The sequence below is a fragment of the Salvia miltiorrhiza genome, chromosome 1 (genome assembly GCF_028751815.1).
Source record: "Salvia miltiorrhiza cultivar Shanhuang (shh) chromosome 1, IMPLAD_Smil_shh, whole genome shotgun sequence".
Taxonomy (NCBI): domain Eukaryota; kingdom Viridiplantae; phylum Streptophyta; class Magnoliopsida; order Lamiales; family Lamiaceae; genus Salvia; species Salvia miltiorrhiza.
In genome coordinates, this window is record NC_080387.1 from 51,358,243 (window position 1) to 51,380,129 (window position 21,887).

The 21,887-nt window shown below is 36.4% G+C and overlaps 2 protein-coding genes across 7 annotated transcripts; one reads left to right on the forward strand and one right to left on the reverse strand.

The window, feature by feature from the left end:
- The first annotated feature begins 4,830 nt into the window (after nucleotides 1-4,830).
- LOC130991442 (receptor-like serine/threonine-protein kinase ALE2) lies at nucleotides 4,831-10,904 on the forward strand. Of its 6 annotated transcripts, none has more exons than XM_057915684.1 (10): nucleotides 4,831-5,682; nucleotides 6,043-6,150; nucleotides 6,215-6,265; nucleotides 6,375-6,482; nucleotides 6,763-6,861; nucleotides 6,926-7,297; nucleotides 7,444-7,722; nucleotides 8,516-8,896; nucleotides 8,972-9,215; nucleotides 9,978-10,904. In XM_057915684.1, exons 1-10 carry the CDS (start codon nucleotides 5,625-5,627, stop codon nucleotides 10,597-10,599), a joined length of 2,322 nt encoding a protein of 773 aa, XP_057771667.1. In that variant the 5' UTR covers nucleotides 4,831-5,624; the 3' UTR covers nucleotides 10,600-10,904. The 6 variants fall into 6 exon arrangements, with proteins under 6 accessions (XP_057771667.1, XP_057771661.1, XP_057771675.1 ...); XM_057915678.1 differs by having other exon boundaries at nucleotides 5,036-5,682; nucleotides 6,760-6,861; XM_057915692.1 differs by having other exon boundaries at nucleotides 5,036-5,682; nucleotides 6,381-6,482; nucleotides 6,760-6,861.
- Nucleotides 10,905-13,155: 2,251 nt separating this feature from the next.
- Nucleotides 13,156-18,904, reverse strand: LOC130991473 (protein HOTHEAD-like). Its single transcript, XM_057915728.1, has 6 exons — nucleotides 18,399-18,904; nucleotides 17,377-17,761; nucleotides 15,091-15,401; nucleotides 14,305-14,690; nucleotides 13,660-14,231; nucleotides 13,156-13,429 (listed from the first exon to the last, which is right to left on the reverse strand). Exons 1-6 carry the CDS (start codon nucleotides 18,481-18,483, stop codon nucleotides 13,375-13,377), a joined length of 1,794 nt encoding a protein of 597 aa, XP_057771711.1. The 5' UTR covers nucleotides 18,484-18,904; the 3' UTR covers nucleotides 13,156-13,374.
- Between the last annotated feature and the right edge of the window lie 2,983 nt (nucleotides 18,905-21,887).

Genomic DNA, 21,887 nt, shown 5'->3' on the forward strand with positions numbered 1-21,887 from the left:
AGTCCTTTCTCCCTCTCCCTTAACTCCCTCCTCCACTCGACCCTCCATACCCACGACCCTCCCTCCCAAGACCCGCTTTCACCAACCAGCTTTTTCTTGTTCAGGCTCAAATTATACAATCTCGGAAACACAAACTTAAGGGGTTTGTCTATCGCCCACACATCCTCCCAGAAGCTGATCTCAAGCCCGTCCCCAATTCTTCGCCTCAAATTATTGATGAACCATCGCTCTCTCATCCCTCCTCCCTTTTCCACAATCTTTTGCCACCACCCTTTCTGTCCACCTCTTCCCGCCACCGAACATTCTCCCCCTTCCCCCCACACTAGCTCCCCATAAAGCGATTTGATCACCCTTACCCACAGAGCTTTCCCCTCCCCCAAAAACCTCCAGAGCCACTTACTTAACAGCACCTGATTAAACCAATCGATATTCCGAAACCCCAGACCTCCTGAATCCTTGTTGAAGCACAAGGCATTCCACTTAAACCAGGTGATACCGCCCGTCTGTGTACCTCCTCCCCACAAAAATTTTGAGAACAGTGAATTAAGTTCCTTAATCACCGCTTTAGGTATGAAAGCGAGGGATAATTGATAGACCGGGATGGATTGCAACACTGACTTGACTAGAGTAATTCGTCCTGCCAGCGAAAGATGTCTCTTCTTCCAGCTTGCCACTTTGTTTGAAACTTTTTCAACCAAAAACTTCCAATCTCCAACACCATTGCTGCGCCCCCCCACTTTAGTACCCAAGTAGTTGCACGGAAAGGATCCGATCTTGCACCTGAGGAGCGAAGCCCATCTCCTCTCAACTGCGTCATCCACTCCCACTGTCAGAAGACAACTTTTGTCGAAATTTACAGCTAAACCCGAGACGAACTGGAAGAGAATCAGGAGTTTCTTCACGCTCTCCATATTTCTGTCTTCTGCCTCCAACAAGAAGATAGTATCGTCCGCGTACTGTAGATGTGAAATGGACACTTTATCCTTGCCAATCTTCGCCGGAACCAGGAACTGCCTCTCCGCTGCTCTTTCAATGAACTCGTTGAGGCCTTCTGCCACGATAAGGAAAAGGAAAGGTGACAACGGGTCACCCTGTCTCAAACCTCTCTCCATTTTGAAGTCTCCCGTCGATGACCCGTTCACCAAAACACTTGCCGTTCCAGATTCCAGACTCCCTTTAATCCACTTCCTCCAAAGTCCGTCAAAGTTAAGTCGACTGAGAAGCATATCCAAGAAATCCCATTGCACAGAGTCGTATGCTTTTGCGAAGTCAATCTTGAAGAAAATACGGCCCACTCTCTTCTTTTTTGCCTCAAAAATAGCTTCATTCAGGATAACCACCCCATCTAGGATGAAGCGATCCTTGACAAACGCACTTTGATTATCGGAAATGATCGACCCCATAACCCTCTTCAATCTCTCAGCCAGGATCTTAGCCACAATTTTATACAAGCTGGTGATAAGAGAAATTGGGCGAAACTCATCGAGCGACCCAGCCCCTTCTTTCTTCGGAATCAGAACAATAAAAGAGGCGTTACCACCTTTCGGTATTTTCCCGTTTTCGTGAAATTCCTTCAAAAGCTGGAGTAAGTCCTCTTTAACCACGTGCCACGCCGCTCTCCAGAATGTGAAGTTAAATCCATCGGGTCCCGGACTCTTGTCTCCACAACAACTCCAAACTGCTTCTTTAATCTCGTCCAGATCAAAATCCCTGATCAGCCAATGCCTCTCGTCATTTGAAATTTTCCTCCTCATGAAGTCCAAGGGGAAATCAGGCATCTGTCGTTCTTTCCTTTTGAAAAAAGCTTCAAAATGATTTCTCACTCTTGCTTTAACCTCTTCCGGTTTAGATATCCACGAGTTTTCAAAGAGCATTCCGCCAATCTCGTTTTTAATCCGTCTCCCACGAATTGCCCTATGGAAAAAACCCGAATTTGTGTCTCCCTCTTTGAACCATTTGAGTTTGGCTTTCTGTTGCAGCATCATCTGTTTATTCTTGAGTTGAAGGGAGAGCAGGGCTTGAATCTCATTTCTCCTGATCACCTCTGATTCTTCAAGACCTCTCTGCTCGTCCACCTTATCCTTCTCTTGAAGTTCCTTCTGAAGTTCTTGGATTTTGTAGTCAATCGTTTGAGTACGAAAGGTATAAAAGAGACAATAATTAATTGAATCAATATATCAAAATAACCACTTTTATATTGTAAAAATAAAAAATAATTACAAATATAAAAAATACTATATTTTTGGTAAACTCAAGGATAATAAATTGCATGAATTTATGTATAAAATAGAGCAATTCACAACTAAACGAGTGCTAACTCGTGAATTTGTATAAATTAAGGGTAAATTATAAGAATGACTATATATATATTTTTTAATTTTTAAAACTAATTTGTATATTTATAATATCAAAATAACTATTTTATTTTTATTGTTCTTTCTCGAATTATTTACAGTATCTTGATGTCAATTTCGTTATTAATTATACATGCTTAATATAGTATCACGCAAATCGGGTTTAAAAAATTAATATCACACAAATTAAAAGAAAAATCTGTAAATAATGGAAAAATTGGCACCGACATTCGTATGGGACATGGAATAATACTATATGCAGTAATAATTTAGGCGAAGGGACATAATTCAGATCCACCATTCCACAACCCATTATTTTGTGATAATACACTAGAAAAAGTGTTGTTTCCAAACACCACATTTTTTTATATATCTAAACAACACCTACCTACTCAATGTTAACATGTGGGGACATTAGGCAAACCCACAAAGAAATTAATGGCATTCATTGAATCTTTTATCGCCACATTTTTTTTATTGCAAATAAGAAGGGGAAAAAAAAATCAAGACTTTACTTTTTTTCCCCCCCATCTCCATCCTCCATATTTTATTAACATAATCTTATATGCCACATACAGCGGTAACAAATACATGTGCGTGTATGGCCCTTTCATGTTATCTATATTTATTTACATAATTTTACCTTAGCGATGAATCGAAATAGTATATGTAGTTGGAAAAATAAAAGTTGAATCTTACTGGTCATGAATACATAATTTAAAAATGATACTCTCTCCGCCTCAATTCAATAGGTTATATTTTTTATTTAAATATCTAATTTCAATAGGCTATTTTTAAAATATAAAATCAATACATAAGAACTATTTATACATAAGTCATTATTTACATAAAATGTCATTGTGGTCCACATATTATTATTATTATTATCTCTTATTGCAATATCTCTATTTCCCTCTCCTACATTTTTTGACAAATATATTCTAAAAAAACTATTTTATCACTTATATTTTATTATAAATTATTTATTTTTTGATAACCGTGCCTACGGTGACCTATTGAATTGAGTCAAAAGAAATACTCCCTCCGTCCACCAATTAAAGGCCTATATGAAAAAACACGGGTTTTAAGACAAAAGTGTATTTTTATTAGTTGAGTGGAGAAAGGGTCCCTCTTTTTTGTAAAGAATTTTTGACTTTTTTGATTAAATAATGAATAAAAACTTACCAAAAATAGATGGACCTTATTTTTGTGGACGGACCAAAAAGACAAGTAGGCCTTGAATTGATGGACGGAGGGAGTATATGTTATTATAAGCAGTGGCAAACACAGATGAGGGGCAGTGCCATCAAATAATTTTCATTTTATTTTTTTATTCTTATAAAATCGTCAAAATATTGAATTTGTGTGTCGACTTTTATGCAAAAGCGCTATCATCAAATTAAATTATAGGAGAATTGTCTTCTAAAAATCTTGAACTCAAAATTTTAAAAAATATTTTTATCGAGATATTATTCTGCATTCGCTTCTGAAATAGAATTTACTTTAACACGTGCTCACTGCTTATATACAAAGTAATGATGCAAATTCGTGATAACATATTTATTTATATGTAAATATATGTACATATATATGTGTATGTAGTTTGACGTAAACATATTGACAATTTGGAAATTTGATCACATTAATGGATTTAATCACAATTGGATGTCTTCCTTCCCTCAGAAAAATCACAATTGGATGTCTTGGTTGAGTCTATTTGATGAAATAAAAAGAATGGGAAGTTCAATTGAATAAGTCAAATTCGATCAATCAACATTGTTTAGTTTTTTGTGGGCGGTTTGTTCTTAATTTTAGGATGTTAAATTTGGTATGTGGATATCCCAATATGTAAGTAATTATTTTAAGTTTCACCCATTGTCGGCTATGTCTTTCATTTCCGAATTTTAACTTTTCACTATGGAAAATATTTATCATTTTAATAATGAACTCGACAAACATATTTATTAGATCAGTTGGACAGATCGTGCCAGAAATCAAAAGCAACATAAAATTATTTTATTTGAGACCAATCACCAAGACTTTGATAAATCATAAACCTTCCATGATGCTAGGGGGCTGAGAAAAAATATTGAGATGAAAAAACCAATATTTTTTAAATTAAGATGTCTTGTGCGTACTTAAATAACGTGATTTTTAAAATTATTTATTAAAAAAACACTTAATAATACATTGGATACTGACTTAGCAAAAAAGGATAGTAAAGTATAAAAGTGAGCAATAAGAAAGTGTAGTGTTTTTAAAGTACAATAATATTTATGTCAAGCTCATTTTGTAAGCTGAGATTTTGGAGGGGGCAAAGAGAAAAAAAGGACACTGTTAAAACAGGATAAAAAAGTAGGTAGAATACATAAATGAAGTAAAATACAATTCCCTTTTTATCCTAATGAATAATTGAATGCATTTTCACTCTTGATTATGGACAAGAGCCAACAAAGGGTGTGTAGGAATTTGAGTTTGTCAGCTTCAAAACCATAAAATTTCTTTGTCACAAACTGTTAACGAAAATGCCAAATATGAGGCATTAATTAGTTATTACCACTATGTTAGGTTTGCTAGTCTTAATTACTTTATTGAATTCCACCTCAGAAAAGGGAGAATGTTTTAGTATTAAGTTAGGTTGAAAAATTTGCAGCAGACTTTGACAAAAATGAGTCACTGTTATTGCTAGTGGTCTGTAACTGGTTAATTGGAATGTTGAAATTTGCTGCTCAATTAGGCCATTTTCTCCATTAATTCAAACAGATCAAAGACTTCAAGGCCCCAACTAACACATTAAATTTTACTTTTATTTTTATTTTTTTCCTGCAAGAATCAATTTTTTTTCCTTTTAATCCCCACCAATATATCAGCCTTTAATCCCTTTTGCAAAAGTGATTGGTGAAAGATTGTACTGTTGTTTCCCCTTTCCTTGATCATTTTTTTTAACAGCTTCATTTCAAGAAAAGTGATACTTACTTACAATTTCACTCAAGAATTTGTAGCTCCTGCAGAGTTAAAAAAAAGAGAAACAAAATGATTTTATTTTCTTTCTTGAACAAAACTAGTCCTATGTTTTGTCTGCATCACTGCCTTCTCATAACTTGATTAGTACTATATGTGGGTCTGAGGCTTTCTCGCTTTAAGCTAGGCCAATGCAATTATGCAAAATATATTCTGCTTTTTCTGTAAAGCTTGTTTTCTTGATTGAAAATGGGAAGGTGAATTAATGTTTCTTGAGCTTTGAAGTCTGTGTATTTTCTGCTGGGAGATATGAAGCTGCAGTTGAGTTTTGTGATCCTCTGCTCTTTCTTGTTTCAAGAATCTGAAGGTAAAATGGGCTCTGTTTTTTTTTTTTTTTTTTTTTTAAGTTGTCAATATTTAATAAGAAATATCAGAATTTTGATCCATGAAATTTTCTTGATTAATCAAATGTTCCTTTAGTATAGTTTTTGATGGTGAGAAATTATTGATTAATTTTCCTAGTGGTGGATATAAATAATGCCCTGTTTTAGTTATGATGAGTTTTGGAAGTTCAACAAGAATCTGCTTTTTTTTTTTTTCCTTGAAGTTGCTTGACTGTTTTGGTCAATATGATATGCAACACTCTTTCCCACTGCATTGATACATTAGTTCAAGGCTCACTGTAATGATTTTACTATACTGTGTTTTCTGCAACACATTTTTGCAGGCCTTGGTTTGGCATCATCTATGGCCTCTATGCTTCTTCCCATCAAATTCAAACCTCTTGATCTTAGTCTCTATGGAGGCAGAAGCCGATTTCTGTTTCAACTAAACGGTAATCCTCATTGCTCGTCTGTGTTGGTGTTAGTTAATGAGTTTGATGGAATTCCTGAATGCAGCTCATCATCCCAAATCCTTCCATTTCCATGCTCCTCATCCTTCAACTAGAGGTGATAATGAACAACACATTGTCCATTTCTGCTGACAAATAACCTCTCTCCTCTTTTCTTTGATTCTTTCAGTTGAAGCTTGTTTGATGATTGATTGATTTCCTTGCAGTTGCAGGACCATCTCCGTCTCCGTCTCCGTCTCCATCTTCATCTCGGGTTGGTTGGATTCATAAAGGGCGCCTTCCTTTGCCTGCAATTCCATCCAACCATTTAAAAGGTCAGTTACTATACACATCTTTCCATAGTGGCAGACCCTGATTTTTCATTTGGGGTAACAAAGGTTGTTATGCAATTTTGAGAAAATAATTTAAGGAAAAATGACACTCAAATTTTTTAAGCATTTTTTTGTCCTCCTATAGGCATTTTTGATGTCATATCATCCCTGTTTTTCCTCATTCCCAAATTAGAAAATACTGTATTAGATATGTGCATAAAATGGAGAAATAGTCCCATCAAAGAAATGTACGCTACTAAATGATCTTATCTCCCTCCAGAAGGGCCTACTATCTCTCCAACGAGCTCTCCTTTAGCAACCAACAAGAAGTCTGTACCACCATTACCAAGCATGGCACTCCCACCTCCTCCTCCTAACAAAGGTATATACATGTTTTGCTTATAACTGCATCTTCTCTTTTATTATAAATTATAAATACCTTGCAGGATGTGTGTCGGTGGCATGCACAGAGCCGCTGACCTTCACCCCACCGGGAACAGCGTGCGCTTGCGTTTGGCCTATTCAAGTGAGACTCCAATTCGGCATCTCTCTCTATGCATTCTTCCCTATGGTATCCGAGCTTGCTCTACAAATCGCCGAGGCTGTGCCGTTGGATCAAAGCCAAGTTCGGATCATGGGAGCAGACGCAGTCGATCCAGAGCTACAGAAAACTACTGTTGTCATCAATTTGGTGCCTCTGGCTCAGCCATTCACATCTGCTGCCGCCTTCTCCATTTACAAAAAGTTTTGGACCAAAGACCTCTCCATCAACACTTCCACTTTTGGTGTTTATGATGTCGTATATGTTCACTATCCAGGTACGCACCACATAAATCATACTCTTTTGAAAAAATGCACATTTTTTATGGATAAATCTTTTTGAAATGAACGTTGTTGAGTTGAGATGAATGGTTGTGTGGTTGGAGTATATAATGATTTGTATGGAATTTGAAATATTTTGCAGGCCTACCGGCATCTCCACCAGCGTGGCCTTCGAGCTCCGCTACGATCGACGTGCAGCCTGATCCTGGCGGCCGGAGTGGCCCAATAAAGCCTCTGGGAGTAGACGTGGCGAGGGTGAGGAAAAACCAGTCAGCCAACAACATCATCATTGTAATTGTGCTATCATCACTCACAGCTTTTGTAGTGTGTATGGGATTTATTCTACTAGTCCTCTCAAAATGCCGCAACGCTAGGGAAACCCATCACCAAGGCTTGATACCACAGGATGGAAAGCAATCGGGTATGGCTTCACATTTACTTTTATTTATTTATTACTATTATTATTTAAAAGTCTGATAAAATGAAGGGTTATTTGCATATACATGCACGAAATTTGGTGGTTTTCTGGAGTTGCAAGTGAGACCCTTTTCGTTCTTATAAAAAATATTCGAATTTTCAATTAAATTTTTTCTAAGTGAAATTGAGTTGGTAGTTGAAAATTTCAACGTGGCCAAATCGACGATGAAAAAGTAAGTGAGATTCTTGCTCCACTAACACTCAAATAAAAGGTGGAACCCCTATTTCACTCACAACATATATAACTATTTTATTAAAACTCGTGTCGCTCTCAAATAGATAATACTAATAAATTGAGACGGAGGGAGAGCATGAATTTAAAATTCATAAATCATTTGATTGAGGGGACAAGAATTCACAATCAGCTTGAGGGGCAAGAGCATCGTTGAGAAGGAATTCATATCGCGACTACAGATTTTTGGGAAAAATGTCGCATCTTTCAAGACCATCATCCAGCTCGTCGATGAAATTGTTTCTTGGATTGAAACTCATATTTAGTTATAAACAATGACATTTTGGTGTGTGTTTGAATACTAAACCATTTTTTTCTCATCGTTAATTTGGCCACGCTGGAATTTCTGACCGCCAATTCATTTTAAATGGTGTGCAAAATCAGAAAATTTGAGAGGTGAGAGTATTTATGATCAGAAAAAATAAGGTGGTATGCAATTTCAAAAAACCTAAAAAATTTGTGTATATGAAATGAAAATATAATGTAACGTGATATGGATGGGCAGGTGGTGGACGGTTGGTGACGTTGAGCTCGGCCTCAGTGTCGTTCAACTCGAGCCTCATGGCGTTCACAGGGACCGCGAAATTGTTCAGCGTGGAGGATATAGGGAGAGCCACGGATGACTTGGATAGCTCAAGAATTGTGGGTGAAGGAGGCTTTGGGCTCGTATACGGCGGCACTCTCGACGATGGGAGGAAGGTGGCCGTGAAAGTTCTCAAGAGAGACGATCAGCAAGGCGGCCGCGAGTTCCTTGCAGAAGTGGAGATGCTGGGCCGGCTGCACCACCGGAACTTGGTGAAGTTGATAGGCATCTGTGCCGAGGAGCACTCTAGATGCCTCGTCTACGAGCTCGTCCCCAATGGCAGCGTCGAGTCTCATTTACACGGTTAGTATACATTCCAAAGCTTACTCATATACATATGCATGCTTTGATTAAATCATGAGGATCTTGTTTGTGCAGGAGTTGATAAGGAGGTTGCTCCTCTGGATTGGCCGGCTAGGATGAAGATCGCCCTCGGTGCAGCCAGGGGTCTGGCCTACTTGCACGAGGACTCAAGCCCGCGGGTCATACACCGGGACTTCAAGTCCAGCAACATCTTGCTTGAGCATGACTACACACCTAAAGTCTCTGATTTTGGCTTGGCTAGAGCAGCCATGGATGAAGCACACAAGCACGTTTCCACTCATGTCATGGGGACTTTCGGGTATAAACTTCTTCATATAATAGTTTACACTTTTCAATTTTCAGCCAATTTCAATTTATAACCTTAACTTTGATTTACTTCAGGTTCTAAAATTTGAGAAATTCTTTAACTATGGTCTCAATCACGTGATAAAAATTGTTACTTTTCACCTAAAACTATGACTAATGGCCACGAACCAAAGCCTGATGATCTCCAAGTCCAACAGTAGGTAGGCCATCATCGTTGAACCATTGGTGTGATTGAAATCGCGCTTGAAAGTTATCCCTATTGTACTAACTTTCAGGATCGATTGTGTCCATACTGGTGATTCAATGACAATGGTTTATTTACTTTTGGACTTTGGTTTCGTGATGATTGATCATTGTTTTAGATGTAATTTCAATAATAATAATAAAAAAAACAACTATTGCTACCGTTACGCCATGATTTTAGCTATAATTAAATAATTTCTCAAAATTCAAGACATATGAAAAGTAAATCAAAGTTAAAAGCTAGTATAAACTAAAATTCACTGAAAATCCAAGCTATAGTTAAGCTTATAAACTAAAAACTTCCTTGCTGCAATTACTTAGCTCTAGAATACGCGATGACACGACGTCCATAATTAAATAATTTTTCAAAATTCAGGACATACACAATAAAAATCAAAATTAAGGGTATAAGCTGAAATTCCTTGAGAGTTAAGGTTATAAAGTATAATTAAGCCTCTTCACTGCAAGAAGTGTGAGTTGAAGCTATAAACTATAAACTTGGTTGGTGCAGTTACTTAGCTCCAGAATACGCGATGACGGGCCATCTCCTGGTGAAGAGCGACGTGTACAGCTACGGCGTGGTGCTCCTGGAGCTACTAACAGGAAGAAAGCCAGTTGATCTATCTCAGCCTTCAGGGCAGGAGAATCTGGTGGCGTGGGCTCGGCCTCTCCTGGCAACGAGGGAAGGTCTGGAGATGATCATCGATCCATCGCTAAAGTCAGGTGTGCCGTTGGACAATGTGGCTCGAGTGGCAGCCATAGCATCCATGTGTGTGCAGCCCGAGGTGTCCCACCGCCCCTTCATGGGGGAGGTGGTCCAGGCTCTGAAGCTCGTGTGCAACGAGCTTGATGAGACGAGGGAGCCCGTGTCGAGGAGTGTCAGCCAAGATGACTTCTCTGTTGATGTGGAGAGCTGCAAGCAGAGCAGGAGGTTGAATGAGACCAAGGTAGCGCTGTCGGCTGTGGATTTGTCGAGCTCGTCGGCTGCCTTTCAAGGCCGCGAATCGGAGTCTTTTAGGAGGCAGTTCAACTCTGCTCCTTTGAAGATGGAGAGGAAGAGGAAATTTTGGCAGAGGTTGAGGGGATTGTCTAGAGGCAGCATGAGTGAGCATGAGTATTCCTTGCAACTATAGTTGACTCTCTCTCTCTCTCTCCCCCTCTATGATATATGGTATAGGTTAAGGTTGGTGCAGCATTGAAATTCCAAGACTTTGTCTTTGTAAATTGTGAATTCCATCGCTAGACTTGGAAGGAGAGTTTTACAAGTCCTTTTTTGATGTTCATCTTGTTTAGATTTGGAAAAATTGGGAAGTTGTTAGATTTTTCTTATATTTTAAATGTTTTGGAGGGAAATTTAGGAGAGTTCGTTAAATCCACTTCACTTGTAAATTTTTAATAATGATGATAATAATACTTGCTTTCATTCGTTTGGTGATTCTACTTGGGCCTCATGGGATGAACTAGTTGGGCCTGTTTTTATTTTCTTGATGTTTGTACTGGGCCTAACGGGCTTTACTTAATGTTTTTAATTCGAATTCTTGATTAGAGTAGTTTGCCGATAAGCTCGACTCATCGTAATGCTTATTTTTGAGCCACCTGAAGAGTTAATTGTGAGTGTGTTAATTTGATCAATAATATTTATTTATTTTTAAAAAATGAAATCATGTGGTTAGCTAGAGATGTCAATCGGGTCAGCCCTATCATGTTTTGGGCTAATCGGGTTGAAGATTTTGTCGGGCTATAAATTTTCAACCGTAATCCTAAATGTTCGGGTTTCGGGCTAGCACATCGGGCTAATCGAGTTAAAGACGTAAAACTAAAATAATCATTTTTATTTTGTTATTCTTAATAATCTAATGTATAATGTATAAAATATACATAAAAATCAAAGATATAAATTATATGGCAAGCATGAAATGCAAAAATATAAGATATTGAAAAAAAAATCAAGATTACATAACTTATAAAATAAGTTGGTAACAATAAAATGTTCAACTTTGTTAAAGAAAAACCAATAAAATCCCACAATAGTTTGAACTCATAGAATCAAAGCATCTAAAAAATATAGAAAAATGAAATGATGAGACTTTATAATATTTTGTCATTTTTTAATTTTTATATCTAAATTTTATGTTATGTATTCGGCTTTCGGGCTAGTCCATCGAGTTAGTCGGGCCAATCCTATCGGGCGTCGGGCTATTCGGTTACGGGCTAGTAGGGTTGTAATTTTTATCGGGTTAAAAATTTTCAACCCTAACCCTCTCGGATTAACGGGTTAGTCGGGCCAATCCACCAGTTTCGGGCTGAATTGACATCCCTACGTGTGGTTAGACCAAAAACAACGTGCAACGAGATGTGATCTATATAGACATATAGTCGATCCGACATGTAAAAAGTGGCATAAAAGAGTTGTGGTGTTCTTACAAATATAACTCTATTATGAAAGAGTGCTCTTCTATGAGAGATGAGATCCAGTGTCCTTCAATTTTATATGTGTCAATGTGTCACATACTTATATCTATTATTTTAAAAATATTTTTTTATAAAAATAAAATTTATTATAATAGTATGAATTATATTGAAGTTTTATATCAAAAAATTAAAATTTTTAAAAAGTATATACCATGACTTTGAATTTATCAACCTATTATTAGCTAATAAAAGTGAAATTAAAAAATAATTATATACCCTAAATTGATGGAATAAACTCTAGTTAATAATCACAAAATTAAACTAAAGCCTATAAAATTGAAATTGAAGAAAATATACATAAAAAATTAAACAAAATTGAAAGTGAGACATAAAGTCTGGTACACTGAATCTCATTCTCTTCTATGAAATTTTGATAATAATTATAATATTCTTAATTATTTTATTTTTTTAAGAACATTTTACTAATTTCGTATACACACATGTATATAGGGTGTGGTTCTAGAGAGAACTACATTATTTGTGAGAACGGGAGAACCATCAAATCTAATGCATCCACTGTAAAAATTAATGCATTCGCTGTTAAAATTAATGCACTAAAAAAATTAAAAAAAAATGCTCCCTTCAGGATTCGAACCCAGGATCTGCATTCATCCAACAAGATGATGCATCCACCGTAGATCTTGTTGATCGAATGGCTGAAAATGGTTCTCCGGTCTTCTTTTATTTATGGTTCTTTCTTGAACCTCTCCCCATATATATATATATATATATATATATATCACTAATTTCGTATACACATATATATTGAGAATGATTATTAAAAAAAAAAAAAAAAAAAACCCTCGTAGAAATAATGAACAATTGTTCACTACATATACTAAAGAGCTCTTATGACAACAATAGCTTATATAAGAATTATTAGTCCAAGCTAATTTATAGTTTGGAATTCATTAGTCCACAAACACAAAGTTGTTTACTTTGAAGGATTAGTTTTTGATAGATAAAAATAATAAGGTTAATTCTTTGTTTACTTTGATGGATTGAAATTTTGGGATATCCCAAGCCCCTTTATTATTTTTATCATTTAAACTAGTTTTTAGATGCATCATTTAAGCTAATTTTGATTGATATATTCTTATATCATCAAAAGGGTTCGAAATTGGAGTATAATTCTACCATTGAAGATAAAAATACTCAATCATCCATTTTATTAATCATACAAAGTAAACGCTCCCTTAACGTAACGTAAGAGAAAGTGAAGAAAAGAGGTGGCGGATGATTCATAAAGAGACAAACACAAAAGCAGCATCAAGAGAATTGATACTGTCAATACAACACATACTACTACAACTCCACAAAACATTCTTCACACATCATCACCTACCTCTTAACATCTACCAAAACAATCAAGATTCAAAGAATTACAATTTTTTGTCTCCCTATTAAACACAAACCAAACCTCTTCTACTCATTCCTCACACCCTAGCGGCTTCGCCTAGTCTCTCTCTCAAAATCTTCACTCCAGCATACCTGCATACCATAAACAACATCACGTTTTATATATATAGAGGATCACACAAATGCAATTACTTTCTATATACGCACTTACTCTATAGGTTTTTATGAAAAGTGCAGTAACTTTATAATGAGGGTTTTTAAGGACAGTAACTTAGATTGATTTGAAAATTATTGTCCTAAAAAAACCCTAAAACTCGTAACTTTATATGTTAAGTGTAGTTACTCTGTAGTTTTGACCTTACCTGCCTAACATCATGACGGTGGCCTGAGGGTTGGTCCCCGGGGAGTCGAAGAACGTGGAGCCGTCCACGACGCGGAGCCTATCAACGCCGAGGACCCGGTAGTCGGGGGCGATGACCCGGCCCACGTGGCAGCCGCCGTGGTAGTGCCAGATGGTGATGACAGTGTCCTTGCAAAACTGCTCGAGCGAGTTGGTGTCGTTGGTGTGCCTCGGAATGAGGTTGACGCTGGCCTCGACGCTCATCTTGAGGAGCTTGTCGACGACGGTTTGGTCGTCGAGCTGCGTGTAGTTGGTGAAGGGCTTGGACTTGAGGAGGCGCTCGACGAGGCGGATGCCCTCGACGCACTTGGCGAGGTCGGCCGGGTGGGTGAAGTAGTTGAAGGTGATGGAGGGGTTGTCGTCGACGTTGGTGTTGGCGAGCTTCACCTCGCCCTGCGAGAGCGGCCGGGCGAGCTTCGCGAGGATGAAGCCGCCTTGGAAGGCCTCCACGGGGAGGTTGCGCTTCCGGCGCTTGAAGCTGTGGATCGCTGCGTGCGAGCGTTGCTTCGGAGGGATGGTCGAGAGCTGCCCTAGCTGTTATGTGCAACATATATAATTAGTTTCTAAATATTTTTTTTCTAGTAATTAAGGGAAAGAGGGCAGTGACCTCAGCAGAAGCAATGCCATGGTCACAATGGATGCTACTCTTGTTCTGTCCAAAGCCACTGCTGGCTTCAATGTAGACTCCCAGCTTGGTGATCCCGACGGTCTGTATGAGGGACTGCTTCACCGGCGTCTTGCTCGGGACGAAGATCGTGTTCATTGGGTTGTCCGACATGTTCTTCCCCACGAACCCGTTGTCGAGCACCACCGGGACGTTGAGCTTCTCCAGATCGGCCCTGGGGCCAATGCCGCTCAGGAGCAGCAAGTGGGGGCTGCCGATTGCACCTGAGGACACGATCACCTCGCTCCTCGCTCTCTTCGACAGCACTGCCCGGTGCGTCTTCCCCTTCTCGTCTTTGAAGATCACTCCAACTGCCTTAGGCCTTCTCCCTGCCACTCAAAATTGTTACTACATTTGTGCATATGTGGTAGAAATACTGCATTAACACACATGCCCCGGTCCAGGGGGCTTGGGGGGGGCTCGAGCCCCCCCAAACCAATAAAAGCCTTATACATTTAGTTTTTTTTTCAGTTTTTTTTTTTTTCATTCTTTCAATGACCCCCATGTCCCTGCACAAATCCATAGATGCAAGTTTTCACAAAAACAAAAAAAAATCAATTCACTACTACATAATTGGCTATGTTTCTTGGCCTCTTTTAACTACTTCTTAGTATTAGCCATAGGTGTGAAAAAGCATCTAAAAATACTAAATTGACACATGGGCGGATCCAGGGGTGCTAGGGGGAGCACCAGCCCCCCTAAATGAATATGAGATTTTGAAATAATTACCCGTGGTGTCGAACTCAATCCTCTGGACCGTGGCACGGACTAGGACGCGGAGCTTCTCGGGATTAGCGGAGGCGAGGAGCTCCGCAGACGTGTGGCGGCGGCCGAAGCGGTCGAAGATGGTCCCACCGACTTTGGTGCCGTACAAGTGGTCGTAGGTGAAGCCATGGAAAGGTGAGACACCAATCTCTAAGAGGCTGTCTCTTATGGCCCGCTGCCACGGCCCGAAATCGGGCCTGTGCACGATCTGCTTCTCCACCCAATGGTACGACTCATTCACCAGCTCAGCATCCCACCCTGCTTTCTTAATCTCACTGCACCAAATCAATCGTGAAAAACCATCAAAAATGAGTTGACATTAATTAATTGAAATTCTTCAACATGATAACTTCTTTTTCATGTGGCATGGTCTAAATATTGAACAAATTCAGTTCAACTTAGTAAAGATTGCAAGGGAATCTGATACATTTGCAATTTAGCACATGTTTGGTTGGCTTTTTTGGAGCTTGGAAAAGGATTCAATTAATTGAATTTATTATACTTATTGTTTGGTTTTGGTAATGCGTTAACCATTGCCTTTATTCAAGGTAATTCAATCACCCAACTTATTATCCCTCAAAATAGAGGAGAAACAAAAGAAAGAGAATCCCTTACTAATTATTTCTTTTTATTGTTGAACTAAACACTCAAAAGTAACCGTTATTGTTATCATTCGTCTCCTTTATTTGATTACATTCTCTTTCCATACTCTACTTAAACCAAACAAGCACTTAATCCTAACATTATGATATTGTGAGAACTAAGTTATGGATTGCATTTAAAAAAAAAACAAAGAAAAAAATATACATCTATATATATTGTTAAAAAGTGGGATAAAAAGGAAAAAAAAAGAAGGTTTTTCATTAGTGATAGTGCGTGAGTAGTTAAGCTGCTATAAATGTGATTCAATCTTCAGCTTTCTTTAGTGGTTCCTACTTACAAATATATGTGCCTTTTTTCAACTTTTTTTCTTTTTTTTGCCCCCCTGTGACAACCTCAACCTAACTAAAAGAAAATTATAACTGATTGGAACAAACGCAATAATTTATTGAAAACAACAACATAAACAAATACATACATATATATATATATACTTATAATATTTTTATTTATTTATTAAATGTATATTTTTTTCACTCCCTTTAGTATATGTGCTCTAGAGGTTATATCATGTCGAGTAAAATATATACACATACTGGAATGGATTTCATTGTCATAATTAAATTCTTTATAATCACTTAACTTTCCCACGTGGAGGGCTCAATTCGTTTGACTATACTAAGTTATAATATTGAATTATATTAACGAAAAAGATGGGCGCAAACCTAACACTCGGGTGCGACAATGACTCCACACAATGAGCTAATGGGCCAAAAACAAAAATTACTGGTTTCAATTTATTGTTTTTTTCTTGTCTAAAATAAAATAGAAATCGACTGGCATATCCATTTATGAATATTTGGCGTTTCGCTTTAAAAGAAATAATTACCAATTATGTAGGCATTTATTGTAGACTAGGAGTACTTTGCATTGTAATTAAATTATCATCAGATTGAACCCTACTAATTATAGAATGTCATTAAGCAAATACACACACTGCTGTGTGTATGTATGGCACCTCAACAAGTTAGTTTTCTTTCACTTTTTTTATACAAGCATGATTTTGACCTAAAAAACATTGTCGTATTATATTTTTGTAATTAATTATAATATCGTTATCCATAATCTTTTCGAACATTCGAGAAACTAAAGAAATCTTGATATCGATCCTCATTGCTCTTTATAAGACTCTCCCAAATTATTACTCCACTTTTTAGTGGTGTTTGAAAGTCTATTTTTTTTTTACTTGGGGGAGTTGGGGAGGGGGAGCAGTGGGATTCGAACCCAGGACCTCACTGTTCACACACAGGAGGTCGCACCGCTTGGTGTCCCCTTGGGGACTTGAAAGTCTATTTTAGAAAGGTTACAAGTTAGTATTAAAGTGTTTCGATTATTAAGTGTATATTAAGTGTATAAGCAAGTGAAAGTATAAATTAAAAGGAAAAAATTCTAATTAGTAAAGAAAATTGAATAGTTGAAATAATATATATTGAAAATAACAAATTATTTTATTTAGGTGCTTATTTTCTTATAAGTTCAGTTAATATAGTGGATTACACTTGTGCCATGTTATTAATAGAAGAAAAAAACAAAATAAACAATAGGAAAGAAGTGTTGTTGTTTTTTTTGAATGGGAGTGAGGAGTTGTACCTTGAGCTTGCCCGGGAGTAAAATCCGGCATTGATGCCAGTGCCACCGCCCAAAACCCTAGCCCTAGAATTGAATACTCCATCGGTGGAGATGAACATCTGCGACGCCGATGTCTCGGAGAAATCGGCGAGAGTTATGTGGAAATTCTGCATGAACGACACGTTGGAGTTGGCGAACGGCGTCCCGCCTCTCTCCAACAACAAAACAGAGTAATTCCGCGATAGGGTGGCCGCCAGGGGGCACCCCGCCGTGCCCCCGCCCACTACTATGTAGTCGTACGACGCCGTGGGGTCCACCCACGCCGCCGACGACGGCAGAGATGAGAATGAGCTCGCCGGTTTGATGAAGGGGTACTTGTATTGAGCAGGATGATCATTTCGAGCACCTGCAAAAAATTTACCTAAAATTGATTATTTTTATTTTGGATTGGGGGTGCTTCAGCGGACCCTAGCACCCCTGTTACTACTTTTTTAAAATAAGAATTAATGGGGGAAAAAGAGTGGAAGAAAAATGATGTCAGAAAATGCAACAAAGTTTCAATCTTTGTTTGCTTCAGACTCAATGTGAAGTGATTTCATCCTTAAAAAAAAGTAATTTAACTTTTTTTTTCCATTCTTGCTTTTATTTGAAGAAAAACACACTAAAGTTTCAATCTTTATTAGTTGAAGGATTTGGCTTTGTTCCTCCATTCTTGCTCCTTTTTCTGAAGAGGCACACTTTCGTGTGTGTGTGAGAGAGAGAGAGAGGGAGAAGAGAAGAGAAAGAATGAAGATGAGCTAATTTAGTTAATGAGAAATACAAACAAACATATATTATAAAACTAAAAAAAGACATAACACCATTGTATTCCTAACATTAAATTATGCAAACTTTTTCAGAGAAGCATACACAAAGGTTCAAGGATTACAGCCAAAAAATCCCACCTCAAAATCAAGAAAATCACACACAATGGAGGTGTCAGTGTGTGTGTGTTTTGTGCAACAACAAAAACAGGATGAAAAGAAGGGAGAAGAGAAAGAAACCTTGACAGAGAGTGAGCACAGTTGTGATCCATACAAGTGAGCACAAGTAAAGAACTGAACAGTCACCACCACCAACCAAAGCCATAGAAAAAAAACACGCACAACACACACTAATTTTTTCCTCCAAAAAAAAGAATTCAATTCACATTCCAATACAGCCCTAGACAAATTTCTTGATCGATGTGGCTCTCTCTGGTTGGCCTTGCTCACTGCGTTTAGATCTTTATATATATTTTATGCACAAACTTTCTGCAGAGAGAGAGGGAGAGAGAGAGAGAGAGATTCAACTGACTGAGCTAGGGATAATGATGCATGCATTTATCAGAAGGGGGTAAGTAAACTTATATATAAATAATTATGACAATTATTATTTTTTGGTTGGGATCGCTTTATAATTTTGAAACAACAGAAGATGAACAATGATGCATCTTTTGTTTAAATGTGACACAGAAATCCAACTGGGAAAAAAGGAAAAAAAATTAGGGCATTAATGGAGAAATGAATGGCACGGTTGGAGAAGCCATCAATGCATGCGCGCCTTTGGATTTATGCAAGAGAATTTTAAATTCTTTTAATCACTTTTTCATTTTTCACTTTTTCTTTAATTTGATCCATGCCTGCAATTTGACAGCTCAACAAAATGGCCAGCCTGCGTTTGGAATTCTTTTACAATGTATGTGGTGATCGTAGGCCACATTAAATTCAAACAACTAGAATTGTGTGTGTGTGTGTGTGAGAGAGAGAGAGAGAGAGTTTGAATAATTTTATGGCGTCATGTGATTAAATTAACCATGGAAATGTTTTTTCCTGGTTTGCAGTTATATGTATTCGGTATTCCTAGTCGTTGTGAAAATGGAATTCTTTTAGGCTCAATTGTGTTAGTTTAAATTCTCCTTCAATTTCCTTCCTTGTTGGTATTTTCCTGAATAAGAAATAAGTAACCAGATTTGGTAATAAAGAGAGCGATTTTCAATTTAATTCGTGTTATATATTATGTAAATTAATGTACTTTAGTTATGGGCAACTATTATGGTTTTCCCAAACAAATCAAAAGAAGTAAAGTCTTTATCATCTTGATTTTCATACCCCACTGTTCTTTCATTTTTTTTCCTAAGATACAAGATACTAATTACGTCATTACATTAATGAATAAATTAAATAACAATCAAATTAATAGTATAAACTAAACCAAATATCTAAATAAATAAAAATACAATACACACGATATCGATAAAACATGAATTAATACTGACCTCTTATAAGAATTTTTTTTGGTAATTTTGAATGCTAAACTAGACCTTGTCACTTTTCTTCCAATATTAATTACTCTTTTCTTTTTTTTCCTTTCCTCGTCCATGATCTATCCTAGCTTCTTTTTCGGTGAGGGGGTGCGGGGTCTTGTTTCCTTTTTTGCATTAAAATATTGATTGATTAATTTTTAAATCTATATTATTTATAAAAAGATCAATATAATTAATTTTCAGAACTAATTCAGTTTAACTTCATTTCCAACCTACAAATGAGAATATTGTATAGGGGGCTGCTCCAATGAGACCCTCTAATTTTTGTGAGATCTAGGGCACGATCTGGTGCGTTTATTTTATCAATTCTATGGCTGATATTGTATCTGGAGGGTGATTCTTTTTCGCAGGGTTCGAATCCTGGAGGGAGCAAAATATTTTAAATTTTGTTATTCATTAGTATATACTGCATTGTTCATCAGTATATACTGCTATGTTCATCAATATATACTATTTCTTATTCATTACCGATTTTTTAAATTTTACTTTTCATCAGTATATGCATTATGTTCGTTAGATATACGTTTTGTTCATTAGTATTATATGTCTTATTCATTGTTATCATGTTACACGAAAAATAGGGAGTCTCACTGGAGCGCGCCCCATATTATATACTCCTATATAAGAAAATTTTTACTTTCTTAGATAAATATGATATCTCCTGTTTGAAAATTCAAATTAGAAACATCATTTCGTAGAGTTCAAGTACAACATAAAAGTTTTTTCTAGAGCAAGAAGCAATATAAATCTTTCTATGATTTGCGGTTGTCATGAAAAAAAAAGCATGATAATAAAACATAAAAGGTATCATATAGAAACGTTATTGTACATATAAAATGGCATTATCTAAAAAAAGTAATATATATATATATATATATATATATATATATATATATATAGGGGCGCGCTCCAGTGAGACCCCCTATTTTTCGTGTAACATGAGTACAATGAATAAGACATATAATACTAATGAACAAAACGTATATCTAATGAACAAGATGTATATACTGATGAAAAATAAAATTTTAAAAATTCATAATGAATAAGACATATATACTGATGAACATGGTCGTATATACTGATGAACAATGAAGTATATACTGATGAATAACAAAATTTAAAATATTCTGTTCCCTCCAGGATTCGAACTCTGCGGAAAAAAATCACCCTCCAGATACAATATCAGCCATAGGATTGATAAAATAAACGCACCAGATCGTGTCCTAAATCTCACTAAAATTAGGGGGTCTCATTGGAGCGCCCCCCCCCCCTATATATATATATATATATATATATATATATATATAAATACATTTCATAATTTTTACGGGATAAAAAATTATACCAAAACTCATTCTTATATACGTATAGTTTTTTTTTCTTTCATGATTAGTAAATCTCAAATATAAGTGAGATTCGAATGGAATACATTACCTTTATGGCTCGTTTGCTATGCATGATAAGGGTAGGGTAGATATTTATTTATAACACCTTAATATGTTGTTTGTTTCAAATATAAATTAATGATTCATTTTCTACTATTTATATCTATTTGATTATGTGAGATGTAATATATACGTAACACAAAAGATCTAAACTTTTTTATACTTCTTCTAGCCACATAAAATATACTATCCACTTTTAGATGACACGGAATTTAATAAAGTGATTTAATGTGTTTTGAGTGGAGTAAGAGTCTCAATTTATTGTGAGTGTAAAATTTACCGAAAATATATAGACAGAATACATTGTATGTAAACACGACGAAAATGATAAATTGAATACATTTTATGTAGACAATATGGAGTATATCTTACAAAATATGATATTAATATCTAATAAATTATGTTCGATTTATTTGTCATTCTACACTTTTGCACATTGACTTAGGAAAAAAAATTATCCCCAAATTAACCTGAGTTTATGGTAATTAAATACGAGCCGCTTATTCTTTTGGAATTACTCAAACTCCATTATTTTTTTTAGTAACACTCATTACCGGTGACATGGAAAAATTGACATAATTAATATTAAGGGCGATCGATGAGAAGAAATGAACCATTTGGAATTTTGGATAACTTAAAAAAATTAAAAATCATATTTTCTTATAAATGTGATAGAATTGAATGAGAATAATAATTTTGGATTGTTTTGATAATAATATAGAACGATATATAAAATTAAAAGA

Excerpts from the sequence above, each read along its gene's own strand:
- LOC130991442 (XM_057915678.1), top strand. The coding sequence starts at position 5,625 with ATGAAGCTGCAGTTGAGTTTTGTGATCCTCTGCTCTTTCTTGTTTCAA. Across the intron at positions 6,266-6,374 it reads TCCTCATCCTTCAACTAGAG|TTGCAGGACCATCTCCGTCT; the intron begins GTGATAATGAAC and ends ATTTCCTTGCAG. Across the intron at positions 7,298-7,443 it reads CGTATATGTTCACTATCCAG|GCCTACCGGCATCTCCACCA; the intron begins GTACGCACCACA and ends AATATTTTGCAG.
- LOC130991473 (XM_057915728.1), bottom strand. The coding sequence starts at position 18,483 with ATGGCTTTGGTTGGTGGTGGTGACTGTTCAGTTCTTTACTTGTGCTCA. Across the intron at positions 17,762-18,398 it reads TGTGCTCACTCTCTGTCAAG|GTGCTCGAAATGATCATCCT; the intron begins GTTTCTTTCTCT and ends AATTTTTTGCAG. Across the intron at positions 14,232-14,304 it reads ATGGCATTGCTTCTGCTGAG|CTAGGGCAGCTCTCGACCAT; the intron begins GTCACTGCCCTC and ends TGCACATAACAG.